Here is an 18,271-nt window from a genome sequence, read left to right as displayed (position 1 = left end):
GCAAAAGGCAGGGTGTCTGCGAGGGAGCTGCCGGTGCAGAGGGAGCAGATGGCACCTGTGGGACTCACCGATGGCATCTGGGCACAGCTGCGGGCTGAGGGCCAGGCCAGGCCTGTAACACACAGCTGTCTGTGTGGGTCTGTGAGCTGGGCTTCAGATCAGCTTCTTGTGAAACACTCCTGGAGGCTTAACTCTGCCTTTGTCCTGAGCCAAACCCACAGGGACTGAAGGCATTGCACCGTAGGACTGCTGGGGGCCAGCAAAGGCTCCTGCCCTGCCAGCTCACAGGTGGGAAAGGGCACGGCTACAGCTGAGACCTGCTTGGTTTTTGCTGAGGAGCCCAAAGCACGGACACTCTATTCACCTTTAATCCATGACATCTACTAAATCCTTCCAGCAACGTCATGGAGTCATAGACTCATAGAATTCCACAATGGTTTGGGTTGGAAGGACTTTAAAGATCACCTACCGCCCCCTGCCATGGGCAGGGACACCTTCCACTAGCCCAGGTTGCTCCAAGCCCCGTCCAACCTGGTCCGACTTCAGGGTTGGGGAGCCACAGCTTCTCTGGGCAAGTCCTTCAGCTTAGTCAGGCAGTGTCATCTCCTTCAGAAACTTGTCATACCCTGGAGGGTTTAGGTGGAGTCTCAAGGAGGATGAAGAAAGTCCCTGATGAGCTTTTAGGATGCTGATCCTGCAGGGAGCCAGGTCACAGTGAGACAGTGACACGCTCTGTGTGCTTGGCTGAGCTGCTGGTGGTGACACCCCAGAGCTGCTGTTTCACAGCTGCCAAAGCCACCTGAAAGGGGTGCTTTTCACACGAGTGATGACTGTCTGCCAGTGTGGGTCTCTTCTAGTTGTTTCTCAGTTGATATTTAAAACTCTATTGTTATATAGGACAGGAAGAAACAGCCTCAGGTTGTGCCAGAGGAGGTTTAGATTGGTTATTAGGAAAATTTGTTCACTCAAAGGGTTGTCAAGCACTGGATCAGGCTGTCCAGGGAAGTGTCACCATCCCTGGAGAGATTTAATACACTTGGGGACATGGTCTAGTGGTGGGCTTCACACTGCTGGGGGAGTGGTTGGACTCAATGAGCTCGGAGGTCTTTTCCAACCAAAACTGTTCCATGATTCTGGGTGTTTTGCTATCTGTCTGAGATCTCAGTGTTGTACAACACATGACTGCGGGCAGAAATGATGCTGAGACCTGGCCTGGGGGTTGTTTATGTGCCACAGAGCTTACACGAGGGAGGGAATGTGCGGATGCTCTGTCCAGTGATGAGTAAACACATCTGTCCTGCAGCCACCCTTGAGCAGCACAGTCAGAGACTTCTGTGCAACAGGATTCCTTTAACAGACACTCATCCTCAGAAGCTGAGTGTGTGACTACTGTGGGGACAAGGTCTGGTTTTCCATTCTCCTGCCAGATCAGAAGATGGAGTGAGTGCTGCAGAGGGGAGGCAGGAACATCTTGTGACTCCCAGTGTGGTTGTGAAGGGCTCCCAGCAGCCTCCCTCCGTGAGGGGAGCTGAGCTGGGAAGGACCAGAGGTGAGGCATTCCCACTGGTTTGGCCCCTGGGAAGGAAGGAGACACATCAGACTGTTGTCACCCCCGAGCTATTCTGGCAGCTCCGCAGCCTCTCCTCAGCCTGGCGCGACTCCCTCCCTCACCCGGGCTGTGGTGAGCGGTCTGGTTTCTTGGCCTTGGGTCCCCAGAGTCCAGGAAGAAGTTTATCCCTTACTTGAATGATTTCTGCTGCTTAAAAATGTTTTTCTTGGTGCCTTTTAGAAAATGACACAATTACAAATGATACAGGCACAAGGGAAGGGATGGGAGAGAGCTGCTTCCAGCTGACTCGCCAGTTACCAAAGTAAACAGTGCTCTAATGAAGCTTTTGAGAGGCTTATCTGGCCATGAAAAACTTGCTATATCTTTCCTTTTAGATTGGCATTTAAAGCCAAACCACATATTTTTAAAAATAGAAATGTTTCAGCATCCTCCTCTGCCCGGGTTGGCTCTGTCAGAGAAGCTCTTTTGCAGTCTTATTTTCTGCAGCTTTTTCCCAGCACCATCCTGTACAGTAGAGTCCTGCAACAACTCAGCTTGGAAAGGGCCTCTAGAAATCATCTGGTCCCACCTCTCAAACAGAGCCTCACCAGGAGTTAGAAATGTGTCTGTTAGGTAGAAATAGAAAATGAACTATTTACAGTCTTCACTGTCAAAATTAACAACAGATCTTTGAAAGGACCAGAAAGTTCACCTTAATTTGGTACACCAGTAGCTGCCCTTCTTTGAACATCTTTAAATAGATGCTTTAACTTCAACTAATCGATGCCTCTTTATTCACAGTGGTATTTGAGGCATCACTGGACCCTTGTTAGAGCCCTGGGGATAATATTCCCAACTGGATATTGTCAGAGTGAATAATTGGTGTATACAGACAGAGTTATCTGCTGTGACATTCCATGTTCTGTCAGCTGCACATGGATTAGTTCTGTGAAGTGGAGTCTTAGTCAGAATGATGCATGGAGATTTGAATTTACAATTGTAATGCCTGAAAGGTTTGGGTTTCTAATGGTTTTACACTGGTAATCCTTTAGCAATTTGTTTTATAGTGGAATACTTGGAGGGGAGCTGGGCCCAGTTCTAACTGAAATCAATAAAACCTCTGTCATTGACTTGGAAAGAAAGCAGATGCATTTTTAGCAGTAAAAAGGAAAAAAAGAGTATTTTAGATACAGAGTAACCTCATGCAGAATATCTGAGTTCTGTACTGAATGTGACACTTCTTTCTCCCAGCAGCAGGCCTCAGACTACTTGATTTTTGTTATGTTTGGAAATCTCCATTCACACAGGATGGCAGCTGGATAAGTCCTAAAGCCTTTTGAAATGATGATGTTATGCACATGTATGTACATTTGTGCACACACACACACATATGGGGTCATCTCCTGGGATGTTGGTTTTATTCTCCTAGAATTTTCTAAAAGAAACCTTTTTTCTTTCCTTCTTTGAGTTCTATTCAGAGACCAGTGACTTGGCATGAAAACTGGGGAGAATCTATTTAGTAGTGTTTGAATTATGTAAGTGTAGGTAGGTCTGTGGTTAGTGTCTCACTTTTTCCTTTGTTTAGGGCTAATTGACTAATTCTGTGGTTTGCTGATAATCTTCTGAGCAAAATTTAAGTCAATAACTTTCCAAGGATTGTGTCTGGCATCTGGAGGCATTTTAGCTCAGTCTTTATTTTCTTGTGTTTCTCTTACGTGAGGAAAAAACCCTAAAACTTACCTCCCTGTGTGTGAGCTTTGTACACAACAGTCGTGCTTTGTCCCAGGTCATGGAGCTCCCTCTTGTCAAAGGAGCCTCCACAGGGCTGTCCAAACATGATAAACCTTATTGCATCTGGGAGTTAAGTGGAGGGCCACTGAGATGAGCAAAGGGCTGGAGCAGCTCTGCTGGGAGGAAAGGCTGGGAGAGCTGGGATTGTTCAGCCTGGAGAAGAGAAGCTTCAGGGTGACCTGATTGTGAACTTGCAGGGCCTGAAGAGGCTACAGGAAAGATGGAGAGAGACTGTTTGCAAGGGCCTGGAGGGACAGGACAAGTGGGAATGGCTTCCCACTGCCAGAGGGCAGGGTTAGATGGAATATTGGGAAGGAATTGTTGGCTGGGAGGGTGGGGAGGCCCTGGCACAGGTTGCCCAGAGAAGCTGTGGCTGCCCCTGGATCCCTGGGAGTGTCCAAGGCCAGGTTGGACGGGGCTTGGAGCAACCTGGGCTGGTGGAAGGTGTCCCTGCCCATGGCAGGGGGTGGGACAGGATGGGCTTTAATGTCCCTTCCAACCCAAACCTGTGATGATTGAAAAAAAACCCCTTTTACCATGTGAAGACATAACCACAACATGAGCCTGCTAAAGAACAGCGTAGGATTAATATGGGAACGTCCTCTGGGAAGTCCTTGTTCCCATGGTCTCTTGGCAGTGTTCAGCACTGCTGGATTAGTGCTGTGGTCTCCATGAAGCTCGTTAGGAGAACGGCTCCCTCAGCAAACACGGGCTCCTGGGTTATTAATAACCAGGAAGGAGCACCGGTGGTTCCTGCCTTGGGATCTCACGGTGTGCTACAGAATGTCTTTCCCCTCATCCCACACTGAGCAGGATTGGATTGTCCTGCTCTCAGGATGCTCAAGTTGCTCTCAGTGACTTCCTTTGCTTCCAGAGTCTGTTTTTGTGTAGCTGTGGGTGCTGAGTGCATTAGTAATTCCATATCCTTCAGGAAAGCAATGTGGCTGCAGTTCCAGCAAAAAAGAGCCAGTTGCTTTTTCAGTTTTGCTGATGTCTCATGATCAAAAAGCTGACTTGGCTTCAGTAAGGTAGCCCTCTCCAAGGATCTTCCAAGTCTCTTTGAAGGAAGTAATCTGGGACTATAATCTTCCAGGCAGCAGAAGTTTTTAATTAGCCCTTGTAATTGGACTCATCTATTCTGGAAAAATAAAAGAAGCTGTGATTTTCTTTTTTTTTTGCCAGTCAGCCTCTGGACCCCTCTTATGGTGAGATACATTTGGGGACACGGCAGGACCCAGAGTTCCACAAGGCAGGAGAAGGAGCTTTAGGGATGAGGTCGTGGTCCCCTGCAGTGCCAGGAGGCTCCCGACGGTGGAGCTCAGATATTCCCGGCCAGCAGCAGCTTGAAATCAATCTGTGCTGGATGTCACAGTAAATAAGTTCATTTTGCAATGCAATATTAAGTATGAATGGTGAATTAAAAATGGAGTTTTCAATCTTATTTGATTTGACCTCAGTGTGTTGAGGTAATCCATCCCAAAGCAGCGCCGTGAAATGTGTGGTTGCTTTCATTGCTGCCCGATTCTGCAGGGCAAGTTCCTTCTCCAGCACTGTTACAAGTGCAGGAGGAGCACTGCCAAAATACACAGGCCCAGAGATGAGACAGAAATAGCCCTGGCCTGAACTGGAGCTCAGTCTGGAGAAGGAATTGGAAGAGCACTGTGAGCTGAGTCTTCTTTGGTTTAGCTTGTTGTTAACAAGGGGAGATAAACACAAACAGAGCGGGAGCTGATGGGAGCTGATGGGAGCTGATGGCCTTCTCAGCTGCTCCGTGGAACAGCTCCCAGGCTGTACAGTGAGGGAGCCCAGCCCTCAGCAGCTGCTTGTCCTCTACTGTAAGCTCAGGCAAGCACATTCCTCAAAGCTCTTTTTCCCCTTGTGTCTGCTGGTGCCTTTTGTTGCTGGAAAACGTCTGCACTGGTGGCAGTGCTGGGCAGCCAGGCCCAAAGCAAACCCTCTGCACACAGAGAGCTGCAGGAGCACGGACAGCAGCTCAGGCTTTAGGCTTGGGTGTCAGGGACCACCTGGCTGGAGGAGCTTTCCATCACCTCCGTGGCTCCCTCAGCCCTCTGGCCTCTCCCAGGGACTGTGAGATGAGTTGCCAGCCCTGTGTGTGTGTGGTTTGGGCAACCCCCCACGGGGGGCTGGCCAGAGGCCCCCATGGGACAGACCTCCAGGGCTGCTCAAAGGACAACGGGAGGGAGGATCTCAGGGTTCAGCTTGTTTGCTTGTCCCTGGAAAGAGGAAAAGGCCTTGCTTTGGGTCAGTCTTTTTGGGACATTTAGTAGCCATGACAACCAATAACTTGACTCCACATGGTTAAAACTTAAAGTATTCTGGTCTCTTTGCCTCTTAGTTGTGCACCAGGAATAGACAAAACCTTCTAGAGGGGATGTTCAGGTGGATTATTTCCTCAGAAAAATAATCAACCTGTAGTTCTACTTAATTCAAACTTTCTTTTTCTTACTTGCGGCCAGAGGGAGCAGGTTTTGTGTCTGGTTCCATGGTGTGATGCACCACTCCTGCAGGGGGCTCGAGAAGCTCTGAGGCTGTTCCGTGCACCACCCATTTCAGAAAGAATTTGTGGCAAATCTGGATTTGTTTGACCCATCTCTGGGTAGAGGAGGTCTCTCTGCACACCCCGTGGTTTGTGCCTGTAGCTCTCAGAAGGTGGAGTTAACAGTGAGCTGGGCCAGTCTGCCCCAGTTTGTATGATTTGTCGCTGCACATGGTTAATAACTGTAAGACAACCACACTGGAGGCCCATAAGCCAAACTTTGTGCTTGTTGCAGTAGACAAAAGATGAGAATATTAGATTTTATCCACTGTGGGTCCAGTGAGCTTTTCTCTTCCAAGAAATTAAACATACATCATACTTTTTTTCTTTTTTTTTTTTAGTATTGTTGTTTTCCTTAAAAAAAAAAAGTCACGGGCTCATAACTGTTATAACAATGGGAAATAATGATACAAACGGGGCACTTACTAAGGCACATTGTTACCAACACTTGTGTTAGAATGAAGCACAAGGCTTTGCATTTGGTCTTTTTTTTCTAGACAGTGTTTGTTAATACTTTTCTAGCTTATATTTTCAGAGTCAGCTGCTTGGTTTTAGTAGTCTGTGATAGAAGTTTGCAGTCATTTTATTTGCATTAAAACGTAATGGTAAAAACAACCCTCTAATGCTGTGTATATTTGTCAGCTGTGTGAGGAACAAAAATAGTCACTGCCCAGTGAGATGGCAGTTAAAAGTGTTTTATTTAGTTGTACCTGTGCGATGGCCCTGTATGATGAGTCCTGGGAAGCACTTCCAGTGGGATCTGCAGTGGGGGAGGTCCTGGCCAGCAGGACCCAGTTGGCTGTTGGGAAATGAGGGGTTTGTGCTCCCGTGCCCCCGGGACAGACAGCTGGGGAGGAGGAACCCTGGCAACACTCTGATTTCCTTAACCCCTGGAGGGAGCTGCTCCTAAAGGTCTGCAGAAGAATTAGAGGCAGAGCTTTACAAAGAATTGGATAAGATCCTCTTCTTTCTCTGAGAGGAGCATTAAATCAGACAAAGCTCAGTGCTCAGCACTCTTAAGGAATAATTGTACACCAGTTTCTTTTGGCAGTGATCTTGCTTTCAGCATTTTAGCTGTCCCAGCTGATTATTCCCAATCCTTAAACATCTCTTTACTTGTGGTGAAAATTATTTTTCATATATATATATATAAATGGGCAGGCAGGGGTGTGTATGTGTATATATGAATATATATGTCTGTGTATGTATATATGAAACCCATGTTAGTCTCTTGATCCCCAAAACTGTCAGAATTGCTGTAGCCCAGTGCTAAACTTGCCAGTCCACAAATAAAAAAGAACGTGAAATATAATGGTCACTCAGGTTTACCAAGTGGGGAAAACTGCTTCTTAGTGAGCTGTAGACTATGTAATGAAGAAATAACTGAATATAAATTATTAGTGCTATTAAAATATCAGTGGTTTGCTGCTGTTCTGTGGTTGGGTTTTGGGGTTTGGTTCTTCCTTTCTTCTTCTTTTTCATTTGTAGTGTTGTAATTCTGAAGAATATATTTCTTTGGAAGTATCCAAAGGTGTGCAGATTTTTGTGGGGGATCTCTTGTTTTATTTATTTGTTTATTTATTTTTTAATCCTGGATATGGTTTTGCATTAGGGAAATGTCCTTGCTGTGAATTAGGAGAAGGAATTCTGTGGCTGAGAGTGCTCCACAGGACTCAGCATCTCTGCCAAAATTCCTTCAGCTACCAAGTATCAATTAGAGCTTTTTTTTTTTTTCCTTCTGGAACAAACAAATGCAGTGTTCTGAGCTGATGAGAGGTAGGCAAATGGCTTCCATATTCCTTTGCTAGATGTCCTGGAGCCCCCAGCTGTGCCAAGCAGACGTGGTGCAGATGTGTTCTGTGGGCAGAGCAGGGAGTGCCAAATGTGCAATCCCCCTCAGTGTCATGATGGGCCATTGTGTGGCCTGGGGAATGTGTGGTTTTCCCAACTCAGCTTGTACATAAACATGGGGCCATCTGAGGTGTGGCACAAAGCCATGGAAGAGCAGCAGAGCCTTTAGGAATGGCCAGCTCACCACAGGCTTTTCTCCTTATTTACAGAGGAGGTGGTTTTGACCAGATGTGCCCTGGAAAGGAAGTATCAAAATCCTATTACTCCGTTTTATGTTGTCACAGTTGTTTAATTCTGTAGGTACAAGCTCAGACACCACAGTGGCTACGTTGAGTTTTGTGATTTCAGTTTAGGAAATCCAGTCTTTGTTCCAAGAATGTGCAGCCATTCCTTTAGACATTTCCTTTCTTCTGCTATTAGTTTATGTGTGTGTGCAACACCAAGTCTTGGATCCCAGGTCAGTCTGACAGAACTGACATGTATGCTGTGCTTGGCAGACAAGAGAGTTGAGCTGCTGCCTCACAAAGCCTTGAAGCCTTGCTGGGGCTTTTTCAGGTTTTTCACCTTTCCACAGTCCCCTCTGGAGGACCAGGAAAACTTTGGAGTGGTGAGCACTGAGGAGACCCCCACAAGAAACTACACCAAACATTCCCATATAGGTGCCTAAAATGGATTCATATTTCAGCATCAGAATGGAAAACCACACCTCCCCACCCCTGGAAGTGTCCAAGGCCAGGTTGGATGGGGCTTGGAGCAACCTGGGCTAGTGGAAGGTGTCCCTGCCCGTGGCAGGGGGTGGGATGAGGTGATCTGTAAGGTCCCTTCCAAACCAAACCACTCTGTTAGAGTATTCTGTGTATCAACCTTTGCCTAATGAACCAGTGAAGTTAAAAGAAGTGTTATTTTCTTCTGCTTGTAGTGTCTGAGTGAATATTCTGTATTTGGAATGACAGGTTTGTAACTCTGCTTGATTTGAGTGATGTTTGATTTATGTCATGTGGTCATTGAGACACGGGGACATTTTGTATGTGGAGTCAATGATGTTGGAGGTCTTTTCCAGCCTAAATGGTTCTATGGATCTGTTGTCCAGCCATTGCACTGAGCTGCACTGAGCCCCTCATTCTGTGTCCAGAGTCAGCACTGCAACTTGATTTACACTTTACAAGTTTTGAGGTTCTTATTGTATTGGTAATTTAAGCCTCTGTAAGAACTTTCTGGAGTGTTTTGTGAGAGAGCTTGCCATTCTTTCCAAGGGTCCTTTTTGGAGATAGCTCCCAGCTGGGAAGGAGGTCTTGAGGGAATGGTGTGTGGTTGTGCCAGGACAGTCAGGTTGGATCTCAGGAAAAGGTTCTTCCCCAGAGGGTGTTGGCACTGCCCAGGCTCCGCAGGGCAGTGGGCACAGCCCCAAGGCTGCCAGAGCTCCAGGAGGGTTTGGATGATACTCTCAGGGACAGGGTGGGATTGTTGGGTTGTCTGTGCAGGGCCAAGAGCTGGACTGGATGGTCCTTGGGGGTCCCTTCCAGCTCAGGATAGTCTGTGATAAACTAAAAGCCCTTCTCCCAGTGTCCTCTCCCTTTCTCCCTGCCGAGCCCTTCGAAGGCCTGTGTTCCCCTCGCTGCTCAGACAGCCCTGCTGGGGCTGCTCCTTGAGGCCACGGGATGAGGGCGAAGGACGATGGAGCTGGTGGAGGCTGTGAAGGCAAGGACAGCTTTTTTGGCAGGCAGGTCACTCCTGCTGGTGGCACAGCTCCTGATGCAGGTGTGTCCCAGGGCAGCTCCTTGCTGAGCTCTCAGCAGAGGGCAGCTGGAGCCTTGGGGTGATCCTGCAGGGAGCTCGGCCAAGGGCAAGGCTTGGCATCGCAGCCAGCCCGGGCTGCCTGAGGGGGAACAAGGCCAAGCTCGCAGCCCAGCCTACCTGAGGGGCTGCTTTGGCTTAGCTGCAGTAGTGTTGCTTTTCAGATCTTTATTTTATAGGGGGAAAAGGCCTTTCCAAAGGATTTACTGCTTTAGATTGAAAAACCTAATCCCTCAACTGCTGAGAGTAATGGAGCCAGCGGGGTTGTGTGGATAAACCCCAGGCAGTGATGTGCTTTACAACAGTGGTTGTCAGGGGAGAGATCTGAAGCAAAACAATTTGGAGGGGGCTTTATTACAGGTACTGGCTTCAAAGGACACCTGAAGGACAGTGGTGTCAGGTGGAATGGGAGGAGTGGGATGAGGTGTGGGAAGGAACGGTGAGTCCTTAGAGCAGCTCTTTTGATCATACTGTAGTATTTTAGTACATGACATGCACAGATAAATTGACTCACAGCCATACAAAAAAAATCTCCCTAAGACAGTTTAATGTTCTAGGAAAGGTTTTGTGTGATCTCTCTTGGGTGCCTTTCAAACAAATGAAACCCTACACTTAGCAAAAGGCACTCGTAAATAGAGCCCCCCCAGCAAACAGGGGTGTGTTAGAGTAGACCTTAGTGATGGCTGTTGTTGAAACTGCAGTGAAATAAAACTTTGGACTGTTTAAAGCAGAAAAATGTGTAGGTTATATAGAAGATAAGTGCACATTAACTTTTATAGAGCTTGGAAAGCGCTGTGAGGTCTGCTGAGGCAGCACTTCCCTGTGAGCTGCAGCTGCATTGAATTGGCTCCGCTGCACTTTCCTGCTTTGCTTTTCCCCTGACAGCACAATTGTGCCCCATTTGGTCTGCAGGGACTCAGCTGATCCCTTTGAGTGGTTTGGGCACTCAGCTGGCACAAATCTATTCACTTGTGTGTGTGTGTATATTTATTTATTTCTGGCACAGCACCCAGACCCTGCTGAGCTGGGTGGGGGCCAGTGCTGGCCCTGGGCAGGAATGCAGGGCACCAGTGCCAAGGCACATTAAGGTGCACAGGCAGGAAATCACAGCCACAGGAATCCAGCTGGCTGCAGTCACACTGGATACCGTTGGGAAGGGAGCTGTTGGAGGGCCAGAGGGCCAGCTCAGTGGGATTGGGAAGTGCTCACATACCTGCTGCTGTTGCTTACACACCCCAGACCACTGCAGTTTGATGTCCTGCCTTTTCTCCATAGACAGACATGGGAAATGTCACGAATAGAGTTGTTTCTGCTCTGGTTCTTTCTGCCAGCTCCTGCAAGGTACACTGGGGCTGGGTACTGGGCTCACACAGGGGTTTTCCAGCCAGAGGTATGTAGTTTTTTCAGGGAAGAGATGTGGCACCTCTTCTTTTTTTTTTTAACTTTCTTTTTTTTCCATGGGTAAAGTTACAAAGGCAGTATGTGTGTTCTGTCCAGAAAGGCCTCCTCATGTTTACCAAGAATCACAGACTCATGGAATAGTTTGGGTGGAAGGGACCTTAAAGCCCATCCAGTCCCACCCCCTGCCATGGGCAGGGACACCTTCCACTAGCCCAGGTTGCTCCAAGCCCCGTCCAACCTGGCCTTGGACACTTCCAGGGATCCAGGGGCAGCCACAGCTTCTCTGGGCAACCTGTGCCAAGGCCTCCCCACCCTCCCAGCCAACAATTCCTTCCCAATCTCCCATCTAACCCTGCCCTCTGGCAGTGGGAAGCCATTCCCCTTGTCCTGTCCCAAGTCCCTCTCCAGCTCTCCTGGAGCCCCTTTAGGTACTTAGGCTGCTGTAAGGTCTTCCCAAAGCCTTCTCTTCTCCAGGTTGAAGAGCCTCTTTCTGGAAAAATACATTATTCCTTAGTCCAGCCACATTTGTTTTGGGGACTTTGTTCCCTTCTGATTACTAAGCAATGAAATATTTGGTCAAAACCAAAGGTGAAAGCAAGAAGGCTTTGTGTGCCTGTAAATGTTTAAGACTCATAGAATTTGGTCATACTGGAATGATATAAAGTTACTAGATTTCAAATCATGGGTTTCAGTGCTGGGGGTCTCATTCTCAACTATTCCTTTCTGTTAATGGTTTTAGTTTCATTTCTTTAATATCAGATGCCTTTTGATAACTTTGTGTTTGCCTCATATTTTCAATTTATTTTTTTTCATCTTAGACATTGGTCCAGTGACAATAACCACAGATCCCAAGAAATTTCAGTTTGAACTCAGGGAGCTTTATGTTCAGGTGAGTAACTTCTTTGTGGTTCTAGCAAAGACTCCATTTCCTTATGCTAATCTTTCCTCTCGTGCTGAAATTCCTGCTACAAGGATTCCTGAAGGTGTAGCTCACTCACCTCTACCATTTTACCTGCACAAACTGTCCTCTTTCTGTTCTCTGGTCATCTTAATTTATGCCCACTGCCCTGGGGAGCCTGGTCAGTGCCCAACCACCCTCTGGGGGAAGAACCTTTTCCTGAGATCCAACATAACCCTGCCCTGGCACAGCTCCAGCCATTCCCTCAGGTGATGGAAAGAAAGGGAAGTATTGGAATGGAATTACCCTGACTGGCAGAAAATATGTTCCTACTGTCTTGTCTTTCATCAAGCAAAATACTGCTGACCTGTGGAAAACCTTGCTGGAGTCAGCAGTGCCAGACAGGCTGTCCCTCAGACACTGGCACAGGGTGTAATCCCTGCAGGAGCAGATTGCTTGAAGATTCAAAGTTGGCAGAAGGTTTGAATTCAGAGAAAACAATAGCTATTATGCTTTCCTCCTTTGTGGGGAAGTTTAAACTTCAAAACTCCTTCCAGATGTTTTGTTTTCTCAATAGTTACGGGCAATACAGGCAGCTGTTTCTAAAAGGTACATGATTTAGATGAAGCTTTTGGGAATTTCAAACTCTGTTTCCAAGTGAGATGTTTAAAAATTGCTGCCTAACGAATTTGAGGTTTCTTTCTTTAATGCTGATTGATTGCATAGTTCATAATTACTTCCAAGATGTGCTCATTCAGCTAAATGAGGGCTGGTGAAGAACCTGATCCTGGGTTACCTGTGTTTGACCTGGAATTAACTGGGAATCATTCTCATGGACAGCATGATAAGGACTTGGACCTGGGCAGCAGTGGCTCCTTGGTGTCTCTATTTCTCTAAGACTTAAGCAGATTTTTTGTGTACTCCAGCATTAAATTTTCACAATGGATACTAATTTGCATAAGCTCTATACTGAAATCTTGTCTGTATAACAATCTTTTAAAGTGTGTTCCCACAGCTGGAGTGTTCTGTGGCCCTGGGATACAGCTGCCAATGCACTCGTGTCAGCAGCTGGGAAAAGGCCTGATTGGAGCATTGCTCAGTGCAAAAATGACAACTTCAGGAATAAAAGAGTGTTCTGTAAGGCTGCTGGCAGTGCTTTTTTATTCAGATCCCAGGTTTACCCCTTTGTGGGTGTTTACAATGCCATTTCAGAAAATAGGTATTAAACGGGGGGATAGTACAGATGGGCTCAGCTGCCAACCTCCATTTGGGTGTGCCTGTCCAAACTGAAGGGAAAAGGAGGCTTGCTGGGCTTTCCTCACCTCTGGCTTTCCAGAAAGCTTCACAGGGTAATTGGAACCATATTTAATTTGGAGAGAAAGGCAGGACATATTGAATGGAAAATTTTCCTATTTGTTTAAAAATAAAGGCAATACAGCAGGTTAAATGGTAGGAAGGAATCCTTCCCTGTGAGGGTGGGGAGGCCCTGGCACAGGTTGCCCAGAGAAGCTGTGGCTGCCCCTGGATCCCTGGAAGTGTCCAAGGCCAGGCTGGATGGGGCTTGGAGCAACCTGGGCTGGTGGAAAGTGTCCCTGCCCAGGACAGGGGATGGCACTGGATGGGCTTTAAGGTCCCTTCCAACCCAAACCATTCCATGATAATGATGATGATGAGTTGTAGTTCCACCCAGCTGCCTTTTGAAAATGCTCTTCTACATCATGGGAATAAAAAGAAATTCTCCCTTGAATTTCAGGTTGTCTGGAATCTGCCACTTGCTTTTCCTATAAAAGTAAGGCCAGGTCAGGAAGGACTGACATAAAAAGAGTGATGGTTCTTATATGACTTATAGAAAGAATAGTGGCAAAGTCCTTATTCTTTAACAGAGATGAGGAATTTATTGATATTCCTGTTTTGAAATGGGATTAAGAATACTGATAGATTAAACTTGTTACCAACATGAACATTTCATTGAGGACAACCAAAATTCTCTGGTATGAGGGGCAGGTTTTTATTCTGGTTTGTGTGTCTGTGTGAATGTTTAACATCAAAACATAATTTTTGATGGCATCTCAAGAATTAAAATTCAGGGCAGCAACTGCATTACCTTTTCTCCTCTTCCTTCCCAGCACGTGGAGATTGTATATACATGTGTGTGAAGGTGGGTCGGTGTTAAAAATAAACGAAATCAATTTTATATTCCTGTTCCCTCTGGAATTGTCTGTGACAGCACCCTGCAGCAACCACACAATCCTTAGGGTGAAAAAAGGGAATGAATGATTACAAGTTAAGGAAATAACTGTCTTGAATGTCCCCAAAAAGTAACAGATTTGGCATGTTTCTTTTTTCTTAAAAAAATGCTTTATTTTTCTTCTACTTGTGACCAGGGTGGTGGAGACTGCCCAGAGATGAGCATTGGGGCAATAAAGATCGCTCTGGAAATTTCCCTGCCTGGTTCCTTCATCTATGTCTTTACTGATGCCAGATCCAAGGATTACAGACTGACCCACGAGGTGCTTCAGCTCATCCAGCAGAAACAGTCACAGGTACAGAGGATTTGCATTCTGAGCTGGTTTGTGTTATTTGATGCCCTCTTTCCTCGGTGACAAAGGGTAAAATTCTCCTGTGTGAGACTCAGTGAAACCTTTTTACAGAACACTGCATTCTAGGGACCTTTTTTTTTTCTTTTTTCAAATAGAGAGTTACTTGATCTGGTTGAAAAACAAAACCAAAAACCCAAACTGAAAGGGATATTCCTTTTAGTATTGTAAATTAAACAGTGCAGCTGAGTCTGATACCAGTATATGTATTCTTGGCCAGCTTACCACTTATGTGGATGTTTTTATATTGCTGTAAAGTAAATATTGTGCGAAGTACAGGGCTGAGAGATGAGGATCAGTGTAAAGGGATTCTTATCTGTTCCTTTTCTTCATTGCCTTTTCCATCAGCCCTGAGTGCAGTGATGCTGTCCTTTATGCAAAGTAATAAGCCCAGCCCAAGTAATACATTCTTCTGTTGTCACTGCAACGTTTTCTAAAATGTGCCCCAGGTGCCAAACAATTGACTCTTTGTTTTCCACCCAGGTGGTGTTTGTGCTGACTGGGGACTGTGATGACAGGGAGCACGTTGGCTACAAGGTCTATGAAGAGATTGCCTCCACCAGCTCTGGTCAGGTTTTTCACTTGGACAAAAAGCAAGTGAATGAGGTAACTTTGCCTGAGCTCTGCAATGTACAGAGAAAACAAGGCAGGGGTTATCCTCTAAGCCTTTAAATGACCTGATCATGGGTTAGGGAGCAGAAGGGGAAATTCTGAATGCCCTGGTCTTGGTATGTGGACTCTCTTCTACTTCTCCCTTCCTTCTTTTTCCATTTGCTGTATCAGGATGCAGATCTGGGACTTTTACTGATGTCAGGGAATGTGCAGTGTCATATCTAACCAGAACCTCCCCAGCTTCCCTCTGCCTGTGCCACAAAGCTTCCAGGAGAGCCTTTAAAATAAGGAGTGGTTCTGGGCTCCCAGAGCCCAGTGGCTTTTCTAATCAGTATGAGAGTTCAGTACCAGCTCTAAATGAGCATTTTGTCAGCAAGCAAGGGATTGCTAATTAGCCTGGAATGTTCCTCACACTATGAACTCTCAGGTTTCCATCGATGGTAACTTTTAACTGAGGTTATTGTTGCAATATTTGCCACCTCTGCTGGTAGCTGTGGTTCCTGATCCACAGCCATGAATGACTGTTTTCTTGGAAAACTCCAGTGGGTCTTAGGCAGAAATGAAATTTCAGAAGTGCATGAGAAAACAATTTGGAGAGAGATGAAATCACATGGTAGTTATCAGGAGAGCTGGAATTGTTTATAAATGTTGTAAACATTCCCCTTTGAGTTCCCCCTGCAGGGAACGACTAGGTGAGGTGTTTTAACAAAAATTTACTCTGGTTTGTTCCTTTTTCTTTCTTTCCTAGAATTTGGATAGTGACAGATGTTGGAGATAAATTGCAGTTTCCTACTGTTGTTGCCTAGAAAAACTGATGTTCTTATTGGGAGTGATAGAAACAGTTGGCAGTGATGTGAAGGTGATCAAAAGGAGGAACTTCCCAGAGGATTTAGATAGGTTAGAAGTCAGAGATAAAAGAAATCAGCTGTTGGGAATGTGCAGTTCCTGACCTGAATTTTGGTATTATTTATGTATGAAGGGTAAAACTTGCCTCTGTGACACTCCATGAAATCCCTTTATACAGGAGGGATTGTGATGGAACTGGGTGGTCTATAAAGTCCCTTCCAACCCAACCCATTCTATGGTCCTCTGGTACTGCCCATGGGAAATGCTCTTTGCTGGGACTAAAGTTTTAGGATGAAGCTTTTGTTTGACTGTTTTGGTTTTGTTTTCTTCTGCTTTTGGGAGGTAGAAGTGAGCAGAAAAAGCCACTTGTCTTAAGCAGTGTAAGAGATTGCCTAAGGTGGAAAAACCCCATGAAATCACTTTCAGAAGTTTTCCACAATAACTGCCAAACAATTTGCATTAAAACCAAACCCCAAAGCCTCTGAAATAATTTCAGTGATCACTGACCTCACATAAAGCTGTGTCTGGGCTAAGGGACTGTGACAGTGAGTTGACCCAATTGCTGTGATCCCACAGGAAACCTTCCCTGCAGATTTCAGTCCTGGATCAGAAGTGCTGATTTCAGGGGGTGGATGCAAAGAGACAGGAGATCTTGCTGTTTGTGGTGCAGCCTTCAGGCAGGACTCAGCTGAAGTAAAACCTGCCCTGCTTTGTCTCTGAGTAGCTGGTGATGTGTAAAGAATGCAGTTTATAAATGCTGAACACACTCCCTGTTGGGGGCCTAGAGAGAGCTAAAGCTGGAGTGTGGAGAAGGAACAGCTCCACAGTCACCGAGGGAACCCCCTGCCAAACCACTGCCTTGTTTTGTTCAAACATTCTTGGTTGTTCTACCCCCAAAGAACCCAAACAAAGCTATTTTTAGTGTATAAAGTTTCAAACCATTACTCCCTGCTCACCCTTTGAGCATTAAGTGGAGAATGAAGCAACATTCAAAGCTACAAGGAAACACAGCAAAACAAAACTTGATACACATCCAATGCTCGTGCACTGAGCAGGATAAGAAAATTTAGTGCCTTTTTTACTTCTGAGAAACATGTTCTGATTTCAAATACTACAGCTGACTTGGGCAAAATTTTTGTTGATTGGGTTCAGCCCAGCAAAGCATGAAATACATAAGTATCTCCACTTATCTGATGAATGTAGCTCATCTAAGAGTCTGTGAGGAAGGGCATATTTTGACAAATTTGCCATGGTTTCTATGCATTCAATTAATAAGAATATTCTTAAGGTCCAACTTTGATTTCGTTATCTAAAGTTCTAGATCTCCTCCATACAAAGGAATGGTAGCATTCTCATTTTGTCCCCAATGTCTTAGAAAGGTTGTTATGCTTTTTTTGTCAAAGCACCGGAGAGGTGTTTCTTTAGGGTGAGCTTCCCTTGGCTGCTTTTGTAGGCTCAGGGCTTAATTTGCAACAATTGCTCAGAATTAAAATGCACAGAGAATGCCCATCAAACAAGGGTTAAATTCTCCTATTAAGAGCAGATCTTGTATTTTCATAACCATGGTACTAATTTTGACTTGAAGTTATCTGACCCCACACTTACTTATTCCCCTCACAATGAGTGCTGTAGGGAAATGCCTGCAGAGGGTTCTGCTGCAGTGCAAAAACAGGTTTATTAGGAGGTTTATTAGGCACTGGTGGTTCAGGTCGTGTCTCCAGGTCATTTTGTGACTGTTTGTGGTAAAACTGAGTCATTGCTGTGTCTTATGAACTGGACTGACCAGTGTGGATAGAGCTGGGATGTCCCAGGGACTGAGCTAGTGAGTGGTCTTATTCCATTTCTTTTTGTATAGAAACACTTGGTTTTTCTTACTTTATTTTCTTCTTGTAAGAAGGAAAAATTTTCCTTAGACTGCTTAAAAGTAAAGCTTTCTTCCTGATTTTTAGTGTGAGTAGAAATCCTGTGGAGGAGTCGGGAGCCCTGGCACTGACTCTGGTGGAAGAAGAGGGTGTTGTTGAGTGATTTGAAAGGTGGATGAGACTAGACGGGGAAAAAAGAGTCTGGAGTTTGGGTGAGAAGCCTGTGAATAACAGTGATTATGTGAGTAAGAGGAGGGTGGGAGGGGACTGAAGACAAGATGGGTTACAGAAGGTTTAAAAATGTGAAAGGCTCTTCAAGAGTAAAATGAAGGGCACAAAGTCAAAAGCTCAACATTACAGCTTAGGAGGAAGGGTTTTTGCTTTCTCTTCTCCCTCCATCCCAAACAGGCATTATCCTTTTTCATGGCAAAAAGGAGGAATGGTTTAATGGCAGAGACAGCTGAATGCTTTACTCTGAGGATACATTTTGTACAGGGAATGCCAGCCAAGGAA

The 18,271-nt window shown here is 45.8% G+C and overlaps 1 protein-coding gene across 9 annotated transcripts in view; it reads left to right on the top strand.

The window, feature by feature from the left end:
* Nucleotides 1-18,271, top strand: part of HMCN1 (hemicentin 1) — a 161,749-nt gene that overhangs the window by 14,041 nt on the left and 129,437 nt on the right. For all 9 annotated transcript variants that reach the window (XR_010432568.1, XR_010432567.1, XM_064664038.1 and 6 more), the window contains exons 2-4: nucleotides 11,762-11,832; nucleotides 14,226-14,384; nucleotides 14,922-15,044. Coding sequence is in view for 7 of the 9 variants with exons in the window: in XM_064664038.1 (XP_064520108.1) it covers nucleotides 11,762-11,832; nucleotides 14,226-14,384; nucleotides 14,922-15,044 (353 nt within the window). In the remaining 2 variants the exon portion in view is untranslated. The remainder of the gene's footprint in view (nucleotides 1-11,761; nucleotides 11,833-14,225; nucleotides 14,385-14,921; nucleotides 15,045-18,271) is intronic.

The sequence above is a fragment of the Pseudopipra pipra genome, chromosome 9, assembly GCF_036250125.1.
Source record: "Pseudopipra pipra isolate bDixPip1 chromosome 9, bDixPip1.hap1, whole genome shotgun sequence".
Lineage (NCBI taxonomy): Eukaryota > Metazoa > Chordata > Aves > Passeriformes > Pipridae > Pseudopipra > Pseudopipra pipra.
This window is presented reverse-complemented; position numbering and strand designations above follow the sequence as displayed.